The following is a 16,616-nucleotide window of genomic DNA, read 5'->3' on the forward strand; positions in this document are numbered from 1 at the left end:
TCTTTGCTCAGGGGGAAATGTTCCCTGGAGGATGACATTTCTAATTAACTTTAATGTTAGGTCAGAATCCACCCTACCAGCTGCTATTCTCACTTAGTAAGAAGACTTAACAAATTAACACCAGAAAATGGTTCTCTGGAAATTTTCTCTGAGGCCTGAAGAACCTGGGGGAGGTTCCGGGCTCCTCTCTCCTGCCAAGCAGCGGGAGAAGCTCCTGGATGGGCCAGCATCTCTTCCAGCAGACATGGCCCTTTACATGTATGGAAACTGAGGCAGGGAATGGGCTCCAAGTCCTACCATTAATAACACTGACATGCCTTTTCTCTTCTCTGGGCTTCAGCCTCCCTCTTTTTATTTTATTTATTTATTTTTGGCCGTGCTATAGGCATGTGAGATCTTAGTTCCCCGACCAGAGATCAAACCTATGCCCCCTGCAGTGGAAGTGCGGAGTCTTAACCACTGGACCACCAGGGCAACTTATTCCTCCCCTCTTTAAAAGGGACCCAAATGAACTAAAATTCAAGACTTCACAAATGTTCCCATCCTGATAGCTCTAAAGCAGAAGATAATGATTGTAAATGTCAGGCCTTAGGGATACAACCCAGAGCCATTACTCCAGGTGGAAAATGTCTTTAACGGGTCACATTGCACATTGCACATTACATTAATAGTGCACACAAACTTTACATTCTATTTCAAACATTTCTCTGTCTGTTTAACATATAAATATTTATCTTAAAGTAATCTTTGAGTAAAACTGGTGCTCCAGGAAAATACTGTATGGCTTCCAGTCATTCAACCATAAGCTCCAGTTTGAAAGAAAAGAAATTAAGATTTATTAAACAGTGACCATATGCCAAGCACCGTGTAAGCACTTTAGACACAGCCTCTTGTTTCATTTGCACAGCAGTCCTCTGAGCTTGGTACTGTTATCATCATCTCTTTATAGTTAAGGAAACAGGGGCTCAGAGAGGTTCAGTAAGTTGCCTAAAGTCACCCAGCAAATAGACTCCAGTGAACAATCACAGAGCTCATTTGCCTCCACAGACCCTGTCTGCTCTGAGACCAGGATTATGAGGCCAGAACCAGTCTCCTCAAAACACCCAGCACTCAACTCTTACCACTGGGACAGGGAGCCTCAAATACAGCCAATGTTTCAGACACACCCTCTATTGCCCCACCACAAACCTATGGAATCAGGATCCACATGAGCAGGGCCAGGAATACGGTTATAAATGCTCGAGGGGCTGAGAATGCTGGCCTGATCCCAAAGAATTCTTCAAGATAATGCATTCTGAAGGCTGTCCCGAGTGCCATGGTAGAAGCTTGATTTGCTCTGGCACCAGGCAATGGTGATGGAGTGACCGCCCCCCACCCCACCCCACTCCCAGCTGGGAATGACCAGAGTGGGATACACACAGGGTGGGACCACTCTTCCAAACATTCTGGTAGAGTCAGGAGGCAGTCACAGTGTTCAGCGTGTCAAAACTGCCTTAAATCAGCCTGACTGGCAACGGTGCAGAATATGTATTACATAAGAAAACACTCTTTTCCTCATGACTATATTCTTTTAGAAGCAAGTCGTCTAAATTGAAAATATCTCGACTGGCACCACTGTGGTCTCTCCAGGTCAGTGCTGTTTTTCTAGATCTCTGAGACTCCCCAGCCACCTCAGCTACATGCCCGAGTGTGAGAACCCCCAGCCTTGCTGGGTCTCCCTGTCCCGGGGCAATAAGGAGGGCCAGGTACAGGCAGAACAGCAGGCCAGCACTAACTCATCCAAGGACTTGGTGCAGATGTCAGCATGCATCCTCCCTCCTCTAAGCTCCAAGCACACTTTCCACCTGGCAAGGCCTCCCCAGCCAAGGTTACAGGCCAGGCCCTAGAGGTGCACTGCCTGGGTTCATATCCTAACTGTACCCTTAATGACCTCTGGGACTTTGGGCAAATTTACTCAACCCCTCAGGTTCTGGGCTGTTGAATGGGGTTAATCACAGTACCTACTTCCTAGGCTTGTTGTAAAGCTTAGGTTGAATATCAAGCATTTGAAACATGTCTAGCCCACAGCAAGTGCCCCATAAAAGACAGCCATTATTCCTGTTGCCATTCTATTATTTCCTCTCTTACTATCAAATCACATTTATCTGGGGTCTTGCTCCCCCTTCCATCTGAGTGCTGGTGAAGACTATTAGTCACTGGCTACAATAGCCCCTGCATTTTAGGTTGGTCTTTTTTTTTTTTTTTTCTGGCCATGCCGAAGTAGTATGCGGAACTTCCCCAACCAGAGATTGAACCTGTGCCCCCTGCACTGGAAGTGCAGGGTCCTAACCACTGGACCACCAGAGAAGTCCTTGGGTTGGTCTTAAGCAGTGTTTCCCATATTCCAGTTTGTTGAACTTTCTACATTTCTGCTTTCCCTTCCTTTACTTCAAGTTTTTAAAATCAACTCATCTTTTTTAAAAATTTCAAAAACACTTCCAAAGGAAAATGTATACTACTACATTTATGACTTGACTATGTTAATTTTTTTCATGTTGAATTAATTTAATACATGTTAAAGTCAACACATAACTGCTGCCATAAGAGAAGTCCATCCAGATACCACTAGTGGGCCAGGCACGCCATACAGGGAAACGCTGCCCCACAATGTACCCAGCCTATAGGGAGCAAAGTAAGGCTCTCTATAGAGAAATGGGACACAAAGTTGGCCTAGGGGCCCCTCCAGGCAGGAGACTGTCAGTGAAGAGGGCCCACCAGGAGGCCTGGGAGCCCTGATGCTGAAGGCAAGACTCCTCCTACCTTTGGTGTCTTCATCCTCAATGGTGGTATTGGTGCTCTCTGAAGATTCCTGCCAAAGAGAAGACGGGAGGTGGTGAGGCCCACTTGCTAAGCAGAAAGAGGTGGGGTCAGCTGGGGGCTGCCCCAGCTGCCCGATGCTGCAGCCCCGTTTCCGTAAGCCTCATCAGCTCTGCCGTCCAGATGCTGCACTGAAAAATCCCATCAGCCTTCCGAGCCTAAGGAGGGGACGGGCCCAACTCAGCAGGCGGCTGGTGGCCGGAGCGGGGTGAGAAGGAAAGGGGTGGATGCGCAAGAGCCCTGGCCTTTCTGGGAGGGCTGGGTGGGGCGGTGGGGGTGGGCTGTCCTGAGCCCTGTCTGCTGGAGGGAGCAGAGAGGGGGTGTGGAGGGCAGAGAGGCACGTGGTGGCCACAGGATGGGGAAGGAGTACACACACTGGCAGGGGAGGAAGAGAGAGAGGGGGAGGCCCAGTGTGAGAGAGCCTGGGCTTTTCAGGGGGAGAAAAACCACACAACTGAGGGAGACAGCAATGGAGTCAGAAGAGGAGGGGCGTGGGCCACCATGCCACCACAGGAACCCCTAGACAGAGGCAGCAGCTGGTGGCTCCTCTGCCACCGGCAGGCCCTGGGCTGCCTCGCAGAAGCTCAACAAGGGCCTCCACGGCTTTGGCCAAACCAAGCCCCCCAGCGGCCACAACTGGCACAAACCGAGCCCTGAGCTGAGTTCCCAGAGCCAGGGTGGGGAGAAGCGAGAAGCCACGGGCTGGATGTGGGATGGGGTTCAAATCAACCTTTGCTTCCAAGGGAGTTCCCAGGTCTACTGTCAGGCTGCTGGCCTGGGCCATGGAGTTGGAGGTGTCAACAGAAACACACCAACAACACGCACACACAACACACATATTGTCACACGAGGCACACGTACCAAGCACGCCCTGAGCCCCCTCTCCCCGCCCCAGGTTCCCATTGCAGCCTGCAGGAGGGAGGCAGGAGCGAGGGTTCGAGGCCCAGGATTTACCGGCATTTGGGAGACGGCAGACACTCACCATTAACTGAACGCTGGAACTGGACTTTCTTTTCTGGAAAAACAAGGAGAAGAGATGGGACAGGAAAAGACACAGCGTGAAAACGGCAGGGAGCAGAGGAACGAACGACAGGGGAGGGTTGGAAGGAGGATGGGCCTCGGGGTCATCCTCAGTGGCCCCTGGCCAGCCAGTGTTGGGACAAGGTCAGGGCCACCAGCAGCAGCTGACCCGGCAGGGACAGTCCTCTCCAGCCTGGAGTTCTGGGGCCTTACGCACAGCTGCCTGGGTCTCAACAACCCAGCCACCAAGCTCCAGGCCAAGCCTCTTCTGGACCAGGGCTCCCCTTACACCAAACTGGGATGTGGAGACAAATCCTGGGTCTCAGATACTAGCTGCCCAAGACCTCCAGAATCCAAAGCTCTTGAGGGACAAAAGGATGCTCGGGTCTGGAGACGAGGCTCAGTGTCTCCTCCCAGGCTCTCCCTGTGTCTCTGCTGAAAGGACCCCACTCCTGATTTGGTTGAGTGTCACACTCACTCAGAAACTTGTCCAAAATATACATAACTGGGCCCCCTCTCAGGAGTTTGATAACTAGGTCTGCATCAGAGCCTGGTCATATTTATTTTAAATGATATTCCCAGGTGATTCCAAAGCAGAGACAGGAGTGGGAACCAGTCCCCTAAATGCCCTCAAAAATCCTGAGGGTCCTCCCTTCAACCTATTCTAACTTTGCAGGGATTTGTCATGTGACCTGTGGGACTCAAGGGAAGGAAAAAGGAACACGTAACTTTTTTTCTTCTTCTTTCAGTTCTAAACTTGGAGTCTTAAAGACTCACACTCATAGGAGGTTGCAGGTCAAGACTGACACTTGCATCGCACAGGTGGGAAACTGGGGCTCAAGGTGGCTCAGATAGCTACTAGCAATGAAGAAGCTGGAACCCCTGATGCAGGCCCTCTGCCCTGTCTAGGTCTTCAGGTACCCACAGCCTGATGGCTCCTCATGGCTCATCCTGGAAGCACTTACATCTGAAAGGCCAGGAGGCTCCTCCCTGAGCTGCTCTGTGTGGGGACCAGCAGGGAGACTTGAGATGCCCTCCAGGTAGGCCTTTGCCAGGGGAGGCACTGGGTATTCTCTGAGGGTCCTCGGGTCTAATTCTGGGCTTTCTGACTCCAAGGTCCAGGAGCCTGAGATCCTTTCCTCTCCACCCAGGGCCTCTGCAGAGGCAGCCAGGGTGGCTCACTGGGCTTTTCCAGTGTCAGTGCTCACAGCCCCTGCCTCTGCCCCAGCTGGCCCGGGCGGTGTGACTTCCGCAGCCAGCAGCCAGTACCCTCCTCCCCTCCCCTCTCATCTCCTCCCCTCTCCTTTCCTCCTAGTGTCGGCTTCACTCCTGGCTGAAGCCAGGCCAGGCAGAGTGCATGTTGGACGGGACAGGCCCACACAGCTCGGCTGTCGGCAGAAACCCGAGAGTGGCGTGGGGGCCAGGAGGTTCCAGGAGGGACACGAGGAGGAAACACAGAGCAGAGACTGCATCAGATTCGGACATACAGTGACAGGATGGGACATGGAGGGGTGGGGTCATGACGCACGGATGGGACACCAACGGGGCAGTGAGTGGGGTTGAGGGGTGGGAGCAGCAGCCCCTCTTCATGAAAGTAGTGGCCTAGTAGTGGCTGGGACGGGAGGGCATTGCTTCTTGGTAATGGAAAGACTCAATTTTCCTGAATCATAAAGATGATGATGAAGCTAATAATAACCCCACACCAACCAGCATGTTAGTTTCATTTCAAAAGTGGGCTGTCACCAGAAGTAGAGTCACATCTCTTAGAACCACATGGAGAAGCTGGTTCTAAGGTTGGCAAGGATGGTAGAAATGGACGATGGTCAAAATTAGCCTAGAAAAGCCCTTAAAAGCCTATGAAGTACTGTATTGTGTCATATCTTGAACCAGCCAGTTTTTCCTCCAGCGCTGGAACCAATCAGTGCTTCTTCAACCAAGCTCATGGTGGAATCAGTGGTTTGTTTCTAGGGACTGAGGTGGGAGAGGAATTGTGTATTTCCCACTTTGGCTGAGCACATGTTGATTACCAGACAGCATCATGGTGTGGCTCCACCAGGCCCGCCCTGGTGGGAGACCCTCACCAGCTCCCCGAAAACAGCTCTTCTCTTTTTGCACAGATGACGGAACTGATGACCCAGAGCCCCAAGGGAGGGAACAGTGGGGCCCAGGCTCAAAACCCTGGCTTCTTGACTTGAGGTCCGGTTTCAGTCAGAGTAAAAACATGAATGGACCTCCAAAAACAATATCTTGTAAGCCAGATCCTGGGCCAAGCCCCTTGGGTCACTCTTATCTTCCTACTAGACATTCCCCCTCCTTCATCCCAAGCAGGGGGAGAAGGCTGAGCTGCAGAGAAAGGGTCGGGCCAGGAACAACCTTTGTGTGTCTCTTCCTCCACATCCAGGCCACCCTGAAAAGTCACCCGGATTCTGTCCTGCACTAGAGGGAGCAGAGGCACGCTCTTCAGCTGTGCCCACTGGAAGGTCCTGCGTTGACCAACCAGAGCCCTGCCATGCTATAGGATGTCCTTGCCCTCAGACAGCCTCCGCCTCCTGCCACAACCGGAGAGGAGCCAGACTACAGCTCCATTCCACCACCTGGCCTGAGGGAGGCCCTGACCAAGAGTTTGCCAGAGTTACACCCGAGTACCAAGCAGACCTCGGCAGCCCTGCCTGGACCCCTCCTCCTCCTCCTCCTCCTACATGGGCCTCAGCCCACCATCACCTGTGGCCTCTGCCCCATATCCCCCAAATAGGATTTTTCCCATGGCACCCAGCACCCCCAGTGTCTACACACAAGGGCCAGATTGAGCCCCGGCTGCTCCGTGCCTGCCCCCCACCCACACTGCACAGCCCTCCATCACCCTTTCAAATTGGGAGAGGAGGGGGTGACTCGTGGGGGTAACCCCAAACAGCAGGTAAGCCAAAACTCAATCCTGGATTCCATTACAGCATCTGGGATGGATGCGTGTCAACTTTCTAAATTAGGCTGGCTTTAGATCTGTGGTTTCCAAATATTTTTTTGAGCACACTTCAGAAGAAACCTTACCCAAAAGTCCAACACATAGAGCAGAAAAGATAATACCACTGACTAGCCTCTCATGAGCGGGTTTCACACGCCAGGACTGTGCTAAGTCCTCAAAACACAGTGTCTCAGTACATCCTCACAAACAGCTCTGGGAGGTGGGAGACCCTTTCTACCCGTTGCTTGAACAAAGAAAGACAGACTCAAGAGATTCAAATAATGGGCCCTAAGCTCGCCCAGGCTCTCTCAACCACTGTGACGGCTGGTCCGTGAAGCTGTTCTGGCTGAAGTAGGTGAGGAAGCCCCGGCCTCTCTGCTCAGCCTCCCACTTTTCAGTCCCTCTCCAGCTGCTGCCAGAGGTGCCTCCCAAGAAGCTTTGGGCTCCAAGGAGTTCCATTTGAAAATCATGGGCTTTGACTGATAACCAAATAATTACATATTCCTCAAGCACCCAAGATGAGAAGAGAAAATGATTTTTTGCTTGTTTTTAAAGCTGAAATCTTGGAAATCATAGAGTTCACATCGCCCTGCTTCCCCACTGTACTTATGGGGAGACTCAAGCCTTCAGAGGGCTAAGAGCAGAGAGAAGGTCCATATCCTGGCTTCAGGCAAACAGCCCAGTCCCCTCCATGCAACCCCTGGCAGATCAAAGCCAGGGGCCTGAGACTCTACATGCCACTATGAACCAAGCCATGAAGCCACCAGACCACCTGGGTGGCTGTGTTTGGACAGCATCCCACACCTTCCAGTGTTCTGGGCATAGACCAGCCCTGGGGCCCTTGGCCAGGCAGGGCTCTGAGCCCAGAAAAAGGCAGGGTCTCAAGAGAGGAGAACCCACAAGGCAAGCCAGTGGCAGGGGAGGAGGGAGCTGCAGAGAGCAGGGGACCAGGCCCCAGAGAGCAGAGGGAAAAGAGAGAGGAGGGAGGGATGGGTCAGTGGGGTGTGGAGGGAAGCAGCTCGGGCATCAGGGGTGGGGACGGGGCAGGCCTGGGTTGGGGGTGGGGTGGGGTAGGGGGATGGGAGGAGGGGATTCTTAGCACTGAACCGGCAGGCCTTGAGGGGGGTGGGTACCTCTGGATGTCAAAGCCGAGAGGACTGGCTGTCCATCCCTTGCAGGCTCTGTAGGTTGGACTGGGGCATGCATTGGGTCAGGGGCCCATTCCAGCCAGCCCACAGTTGGGAAGGAGGAGGTCACCCCTCATGACATCTCTGTCCCTTCTTTGTGACCTCTCACTCACCAGTCCTCCAGAATCACAGAAATCTCCTTTAATTGACCCTTATGCCCACCCCAACCCCAAGCCACCTGCCTCTCCCACCCTCTCTCAACCCTCCCTTCCCCCACTTGCCCCCATCCATGCTGATGGAAGGGTGGGCACCGAAGCCCAGGTCTCTGGGTCTGGGGACCCCAGGCTGCATGGGTGAGCGCATCTGCCCAGAACCCTGTCGGCAAGCCTGGCTCTCACCCCAGCCCTGCAAGCCGGGCCCTGCAAGCCGGAGGCAGGCCCTGCTGGGCTGGCTGGGGCTTACCTTCACACCATCGTTCTTCTTGTTTCCTCCACTCTTCCCGCCTGCAGAGGAGAAAAAGTAGAGGGTTATCAACACCAGGCAGGGCACCAGGGCCCACAGCGCGAGGAAGAGCAACATCAACAGGCCGCAGAGGACACAGAGCCGCAGCAGCTGCGTGAGGAGACCTCCTCCTCTTGCTCTTCTTCCTTGCTGGGTGGCCTGGGGACTGCCGGTGGCCCACCGCGTAGGGGTGGGCCTGGGCTCCCCCCGGTTCTCAGCAGTGTCAGGCGTGACCCTCTGGCTCCATGGGTTGAGGAGGTGCCCACTGTGCCCCAGACCGTGGGAGCGCTTTCAGTCTGGGGATTCCCTCCAGATCCCGGTCACCACTCGTGCTGGTGGTGGCCAACCCGGAGGCCCGGCTCCCCAGCCCAGGGCTGGACGCTCCCTCCCCTCCCCGGCCGGCTCTAATTTTAGCCCCATGCTGCTGCGGAGGTCATGTGTCAGCCCTGCCTACTCACTCTGGACAGCTGCGAGCTGCATTTTGCCGGTGATAAGAAGTAGATCCCCCCCACCTCCAACTCCCTGCTCCTCTGGGACCCACCCCAGCTAGAGCACCCATTCCCTGAAGAGGCCTCCCCATCCTCAAACTCTAGAGCTCTGCGCTGGGGCTGGCCATCTCCCCAGCGGCCAGGAAAAGCAGAGCAACAACTCCCAAGGAGACCTCACCTGGCATTTCCCATTTCCTTCCTTCGTCAGGACAAGGCATGAACGCCTAGCCCTGTGCAGCCTGACTTCTGGCAGCTTCAGATCTCAAGCAAATGGCTTTAAGTTAAATGAGACACAGCACTTGACATGTATGCAGTAGATGCTCAGTAAACAGTAGCCATGCTAAGTCCTTCACCAGATGAGCGCAAGCTGGGGAGGAGGGGTGGTACTGAATGTTGATGCCCCAGAGGTTTGGAAAGATGGGACTCATAGCTGGTCCAGCCCCCCAGTCATTCTCACATTCCCACCAATGACCCCTCTCAGGCTCTTGTGCATTTTTCCCCTCTTGCCAAGTTTCCACCTTGCAAAGCAAGTGGGGGGCGGGGTACCTCTAGATCCCAAAGCCGAGAGGAATAGCTGTTCCATCCTCCATGTACTTTGTGGGCTAGACCAGGATACACAGCAAGCAAGGGGAGGACTTGCCCCTCACACCTCCAAGGGGGCCCCCTCTCACTTCAGCCCACTATGACAGGACTGAGGGTCCCCAGAGGCCACGCATTCTAATTTTCAGGAGATTTTCTATGAAATCTCCTGGTTTTTAAATGCTGGAAACTCTTGACCACCACCTGCCCCTCCCCAAAAAAAATTTTTTTAAAACCCCGCTGGCCCCTCAAGCACGTGGAGAGAGAGGGAATAACTTATGCACTCCATTTTGTGAGCTCTGGACTAGAGTGCCCGAGGGGCCCTTCAGTTGTTAAAAAAAGACTCTGACTGCCTGGGTGGCTCATCTTTCAGTTTAAGGAACTGCAGGATCCCTGTCTGGGGAGTGCGTGGGAAGGCAGCTCTGTGTGGTGGGGAAAGCCCAAATCTGAAGTTCCAGGGCCTTCCCGGGCCTGGGTCTCATTCTCCCAGCTGGTTAAATGGGCAGGTGGGCCCTCTCAGAGAAGGTAGGCCTGCAGCTCCCCAGAGCGGAGCCCTCGTGGTGGGGCTGGCCAGCTGTCCACAGCAGCCCTCCCTGGCCGGCCCCGGCACCAGCCCCAGGCAGAGGGCCCCTCGGGTGAGCTTTGCTATATCTGCTCAGCTGCCCCGTCAGCCATCCTGGGCTCCCCAGGGAGAAGCCTCTGGCGGGTGCTGGCCACGGCACTCTCCCCCATGCCAAGGGGAGCTTCTTGCTAAGCCCTGATGCTAATCCCTTCCCCTTCTCTCTTTGGGGCCACATGCCGCAGGTCACTGGGTCTTCCCTGCCTTAACCAGCCTGGCTTTGACCAAGGCCAAAGGCTCCTACCCTGGACTCCTTGGTGATTCAGCCTGGTAAGGGCATGTGCTCTGGACTGGTCACACCTGCCCTGAAAGCTCCCTTTAGCAGCGTGACCTGGGGTGTATCAGAGTTGACCTCCCTGAACCTCTGCTTCCTCATTCAGAAAACAGGGGTGGCAACCGCCTTGGCACAAAGGCCACATGAGTGAAAGCATGGGAACTGCTTGGTAACTGTGGGGAACAGGAATGCCGCTCTCCCTGGGCCTGGCTCAGTCCCTCCCACACCTAGACCCTGACATATGGGAGGCCTCCCCCAAGCTGGTCCAGCCTGAGAACCCAGCACTGCTGTGAGGTAGGGGAGGGAAGGGTTAACTTCTAACTCTTCCTAGTGGGTCCTTGGCTTGATGACCTTTGACCTTTACCACTTCTGCAGGTGGTATCAGGTGAGCTAAGCCCTTAGTCACTGAGTCCTCTACAGCCCCCATCTGGCCTGAGGGCACCCAGATACCCCATCCGACAATGCCCCCACCTCCTGCAGGACTTGTATGAGGATGAATCCGAGGTCCTACCACCTACCAGAGAAGTTCCTGGTGGCCAGCATAGTGGTGAGGATGGCTCCCTGCAACAGGGAAGAGAAGGCGGTTTGGGGGAGAGGAGGCCAGAGGTGAGGGGAGAGGAGAGACAGAGACGGGAGGGGGTGGGGAAGGAGAGGAAGAGGCTCCATTCAGACACAAAAACCTTCTGAAGCTCCTTGCCCTCCATTTCTCCCACCCCACAGCCCCAAGACCACCCCCGCCTCCCGGGAGAAGGGTGAGGCAGAGGTGAGCTAGGCCTTAGCTGGCACTGCTCAGGGGATAGGGCCATCCAAGGAGCAGATATTAATAGATCCCGCCGGCCTGGCCAGAGCTGGTGGATGTGCTCGGGGACACCTGTCAGGGGAGGTTCCTAAAGGCCAAGGAAGTTTCCTGCTGGGCCAAGGACACTAGACTCTGCACCCCTCAGCTCTCTCTGTCTCCATCTTCTTCCTGGACACAAAGCTCCTCACTCTATTACTGGCTCATCCCCCTCTCTGTAGTTCCTGGGCTCAGAACCTTGGATTTATGAGGAAAAACCCTCCTCTATCAATAAGGGGGCTGGAGACCAATGGCCAATTCGGATTCTCTGAGTCCAGCGGTCCATGATTTTAAGACTCCCCGAGTCTGACATTTTGAGACTACCTCTATGACAACTCCCACTGGGGGCTGGGGGTGAGACTCCGCTCCCCTGGCAGCATGCTCACCACCACCCCTTGGCCCATGTCCCTGTCCTGAGCCACCTGGGGGCAGCTGGTGAGGAAGTTCTCAAGGAGCCAGAGCCTCAGCATCTGTCACTCAGCATGCTGGTGGCTTCTCTGTTCCAAGCAGCTGGGGGCCCCTCGGTCATCCTTCCTACCTGCTCACAGGGCCCCCGGCAAGCTCTAGGACAGGACCTGTCACAGCCCTGAGAACACACAGACCTGCTGAGAGGCCGGCAGCTCGGGGCTCACCTCGGGCACACTGTGACTTCCTCAGGGCACAGCCCCTGTCAAGTCCCTTGGCCGTTCCTTTCCAGCGGTTGGCAGCTGCGGTCTCTCACCCCTACCATGGTCACATATCATCCCTGGAAACCTCTCCCTGCCCCACTGAAACACTTGCTGTCCCCCTAAGGGGTCAAGCTCATGCTTCTAGACTTCTGCACAGGCTATTCTCTGTGTCTAGAACACCTGCCCCATCTGACTTTACACTGTTAATACCTGCTTATCCTTCGGGATCTCAGATCAAATGCCACTTGCCCAGAAAGGCTTCTGGGATCCTTCCCTAGTCCATGCAGATCTGTTCCCCTTTTTGGCCCCTCTGTGGATCCCCACAGCCTCAGGGCAGGCGGTCACAGCACTCACCACTGCCCCGTAAAGTCCTGGTCACTGGTCTGTCCTCGCCACCGCTCACTGCCCAGCCCAGACAGCCGGCGGTCAATAACGCTCGTTGAGTCAGTGAAGGAAAGAACTAGTGAAAGGGCCTCTTGGCCTCCGTGCAGACCCAGGCCAACCTATTCCCTTGTCTGTGGGCATGGAGGATGAGGACCCGTGGTTACCTTCAGTTTTCTCCTGGCGTTGAACTTCTTCAGGCAGTCCACGGTCTCCTGCCTGTGCATGCAGGAGGCCACGGTGGACCGGTGCTGGAGGAAGTAGGGGAGAGGTCTGTGAGTGGAAGGCAGGCCCACCCGATGTCCCCCCACTCCCAGAATATCCTATGGATGTGGTGGGTATCTTGTAAAGAACAATTCTCTGTTCTAGGGGATGGTAGAAACATCCTGGCACAAGACATTTGAAGCCGATAGCTCCCCCCACCAATCATGGTGCCCACTCAGAATGCCTCCCACTGCCACTCTCCACCTGAGAACCACAGCAAGGTCAGTCTCTTGGACTAAGCCCCCTCAGCCCCATGCTGGGCCTGAGGGGCAGCAGGCAGGTCCAGGACTCTGTGAGGGCCTTGATCCTGAGGTCTGGAGGGGTCCTCAGGAGGGGCTTTGCTGAGGAAGGCTCACCGAGATCCAGGGGTGCTTGAGGGCCTCGGCGGCCGTGATGCGTTTGGACGGGTTGATGGTCAGCATCTTATTGATCAGATCCTTGGCTTCTGGGGTAACGGTGTCCCATTCTGGTGATGGGAACTGGAAGGGGCAGAGGGGCCAAGTTTGCCCAGCCTACCCCAGGCCACCCCTGCGATCCCCCAGCCCCTGACTGGCAGGGGAGCAGGCAGGGGTCCTACTGCCCGTCCATGCGGGCATCCACAACCAGGAGGAGTTGGGGCAAGGTCCCCCAACCCCAGGACAGATCAGAGCAATAGCCGGGGAAAAGGAGGCCTCCCTCTGCTCTTCTGAGGTCGTGTGCCTTATCTGGAGAGCAGCAGGTCAGTGGTGAAAGCCCAGACTTTAGAATTGGAAGGTTGGGTTCAAGTCCCAGCTCTGCCTCCTGGGCTGTGTGACCTTGGACAAGTCACCTTGGACATGTGACCCCTCAAGTTACCCCTAGAGATGTTGTAAGGATTAAATATGATATAAAATAGTACATGGCTCAATAGATATCAGCTGTGTAGAAAAGCAGTATACTTGGTAGGCAGAAGCATGGACCTAGAGCCAGACTGCTTGGGTTCAAATCCCAGCTCTACCATTTCTTAGCTATGTGGTCTGGCCAGTTATTTAACTTCTCTGTGCCTCAGCTTCCCTATCTGTAAAAAAGCAGTAATAACGGTACCTATGTCATGATTGGTATGAAGATTATAATAATAGAAAGCATTTAGAAGACTGCTATGTGTGTTAGCTATTATTACTGTCTATCTATATACATATAATATATAATTGTATGTGTATAACTGTGGAGAGATAATCTGGCTTCTGGGGCCTGCCCCCTCTATATCTCACCCTAATTTTGTGCTGATTCTGCCTTCTGGGGCCCCATGGACTAAATCCCCATCACTTAGATGCTCCAGTCACTGGCATGGCCAGTTCACTGTCTGGCCCCAGTCAGCCCTCAGGCTCCACCTGCTGGTCACCCCCACCCCATAGCTAGAGAGTGGCAGGAGGGCAGGAGGGAGGCGTCCTTGGGTCTCTGGCCTCACTGGGCCTTGACTCTCACTGGACGGGGCCCAGGGGCTGGCAAGGAGGCTGGAAACAGGAGCACCACTCACATCATAGGCGCCAGCTTTGATCTGCTGGTACAGGCGATGCTGGTCCTCATCCCAGAATGGGGGGTACCCCACCAGCAGGATATACAGGATTACCCCTGGGGAGAGGACCAGGAGAACCTTGAGCCCCAGAAGTAGGAGGGATGGGGGGCACATGGAGGAGAGTGATGGGAAAGGAGAGAGAGGGCACCAGAGGACAGGCAGGCAGGGGGACGGAGGGACCTTCAGATGGACTCACCACAGGCCCACAGGTCCACGGGCTTCCCATATGGGTCCTTCCGCAGCACTTCTGGCGATAGGTATCCAGGTGTTCCTGCGAACCCTGCTCCCCAGACACACAGACAGGCAGACACATACACAGAGGTTGGCACATAAGTAACCGGGAGCAAGATCCTGCTGGAAGAGGGATAAGGCTGCCCTGGAGATGGGGAAAACACCCCCTGCCCCCAGAGCTGGCCAAGAGCTGGAAGCCCTGACCTGGTAAGACAGCAACACCTCTAGACCAGGGTGGATGAGGACAGAGTATACTGTCACCACCTGCCTTGAGAGCCTCATAGCCGAGTCACTGATCCATCCCAGGGTCCTTCCCACAGGGCCCTGCCTCAGAGTCACAGCTTTCTGGCAGAACCCTCCCAGAAGCCTCTACCAGTCAAGTGCTGGTGATCCTCGAGGTGAAAGGTCCTAGCCTGTCAGCTCCAGGCTGAGCTGAACCCTCACCCACTCCCCATTCCATCCAGGATCTGGTCCTAGGGTGGCAGGAGGCCTATCCCTAACACTGACTTTGCCCTAAGCCCCTTAAGTAGGTCCCTTTTCCTTTGGGGCCTCAGTTTCCTCATCTGTGAAACAAGGGATTAGGGATTTCTATCCTAAACACCTCCCAGCACTGTTGGGAGAACTACTTAAAAAAAATGGACACCCAAAATGTTTTGGTAAGTTATTGTGAGAATAGTTCCTATTAAGGAGTATGTATGCTAAGCAAGACTGAGAACTCTCTATGCCTGATCTCGTTTAATCTTCACACAGTCCCAAAGAACATACTTTTATCATCCCCATTTTACAGAAGAGGAAATGAAGTCCCAGAGAAATGACTCACTCAAAGTCACACACCTTGTAAATAGCACAGTCAGGATATGAACCCAGAGCTCAAGCTCTTAACCACTGACCAACACTGCTCACTAAAAAGTATTCCCAGATAGCCAAAAGGACTCAATTATGCCAAAATCTCAAGAGCATGCTGGGTCAACTGACTCCACCCCTTTTAATTTCCTTTCACCTATTCTTAGTTTCTTAGCCTCCGTTCCTCATCTGTAAAATCAAGATGATAATCTAGCACCCAGGCTGCTAGGGAACTCATGGAAGCCCCCAGCTGACAGTGTTGGATGCGCATGTGAAGAAGTCATGTACTGTTTTCATGACAACCAAGTCCCAGGCCTGGACCCCAGGAAGATAGGATGGGCGACAATCACTGACACAAAGAGACTGGGTAAGGGGCCCTCTGCTCCCTGAGTCCTGGCTGGGGCAATGGCCACCTCCAACCAGCCCCCGCTCGGGCAGAGGGTTCCTAGAGGCCAATGTGTCAACTCAAGGCTGGCCGCCAACACCCCTGCCACCCCCTGCTCCCACTCACCAAACCATGCCTGCTGCTCGCCCTCTACCTCTATGGCCAGGCCAAAGTCCGCCAGCTTCACCGCAGCGCCCTTGAGCTTGGAGGCCAGCAACAGGTTCTCCGGCTTCCCAGGACCAGAGAGAAGAGGAAACGCGGGAGAGGCAGAAGTCAGGGGACAGTGAGCAGATTCAGAATCTTACCTCCAGAGGTCTGGATTTTCAGGAGGAGCAGCTGAGTGATCCAGAGGCTCCCTGCCCCTGCCTCCCTCCAGCCCCAAGCACAAGACCCCTGCACTTCCCAGAGACAGGACTACCCCCACTGCAGCCCTCCGTCTGCTGCAAACGGAAGACCCTTCTTCAGCCTGCCAACCCCTCCTTCAGCTTCCAGCAGGGTTTGGTTCTGGGGCTGAGGTGGAGTGGGACAGTGCTTCTACTATATGCCAGTCACTGGGCTAAGGGTTTTGCATACATCATTCGATTTGTCATCCCAACAATCCTTTAGGGTAAGCACTCTCCTTCTCCAGTGGCCTTCCTACATCCTCAGTCACTCTCCTTCCACCTCAGGGCCTTTGTCCTTCCTGCTCCCCTTGCATGATTTCCTCGCCCTCTGGGCTTCACAGGTGTGGCTCCTTCTCATCATCCAGCTTTCACCATGTCACCTCCCTCAAGAAACCCTCCATGACTACTCTATCTTAAGGAAGAGTTCCCAGGTGTCTTCTATCTTAGCAGCTTGTTGTTACGTTCATAGATCCCATCAAAATTTCTAAGTGTTTTCTCGTCTGTCTATGTGCTTATTCATTATCTGTCACCTCTGTGCAATACGAGTTTCTGTCCACCAGTGTATCACTAGCACCTAAAACAGCGGGCAGCACATAGCAGGCACTGAAGTATGTATAAAAATAAGGAAACTGGGGTTCAGAGAGGTTAAGTCACGACCGAGGTCACACA

At 54.4% G+C, this 16,616-nt stretch overlaps 1 protein-coding gene across 1 annotated transcript in view; it reads right to left on the reverse strand.

Moving 5' to 3' along the window:
- The window catches only part of CAMK2A (calcium/calmodulin dependent protein kinase II alpha), a 61,988-nt gene that overhangs the window by 12,078 nt on the left and 33,294 nt on the right, over window positions 1-16,616 (reverse strand). Inside the window, exons 7-15 of the mRNA XM_061151729.1 lie at window positions 15,691-15,793; window positions 14,302-14,385; window positions 14,067-14,161; window positions 12,928-13,050; window positions 12,475-12,558; window positions 10,942-10,984; window positions 8,425-8,465; window positions 3,839-3,871; window positions 2,800-2,848 (exon numbers count right to left, since the gene is read on the reverse strand). Coding sequence (XP_061007712.1) covers window positions 2,800-2,848; window positions 3,839-3,871; window positions 8,425-8,465; window positions 10,942-10,984; window positions 12,475-12,558; window positions 12,928-13,050; window positions 14,067-14,161; window positions 14,302-14,385; window positions 15,691-15,793 — 655 coding nt within the window. The remainder of the gene's footprint in view (window positions 1-2,799; window positions 2,849-3,838; window positions 3,872-8,424; window positions 8,466-10,941; window positions 10,985-12,474; window positions 12,559-12,927; window positions 13,051-14,066; window positions 14,162-14,301; window positions 14,386-15,690; window positions 15,794-16,616) is intronic.

Source organism: Dama dama, chromosome 9 (genome assembly GCF_033118175.1).
Source record: "Dama dama isolate Ldn47 chromosome 9, ASM3311817v1, whole genome shotgun sequence".
NCBI lineage: Eukaryota > Metazoa > Chordata > Mammalia > Artiodactyla > Cervidae > Dama > Dama dama.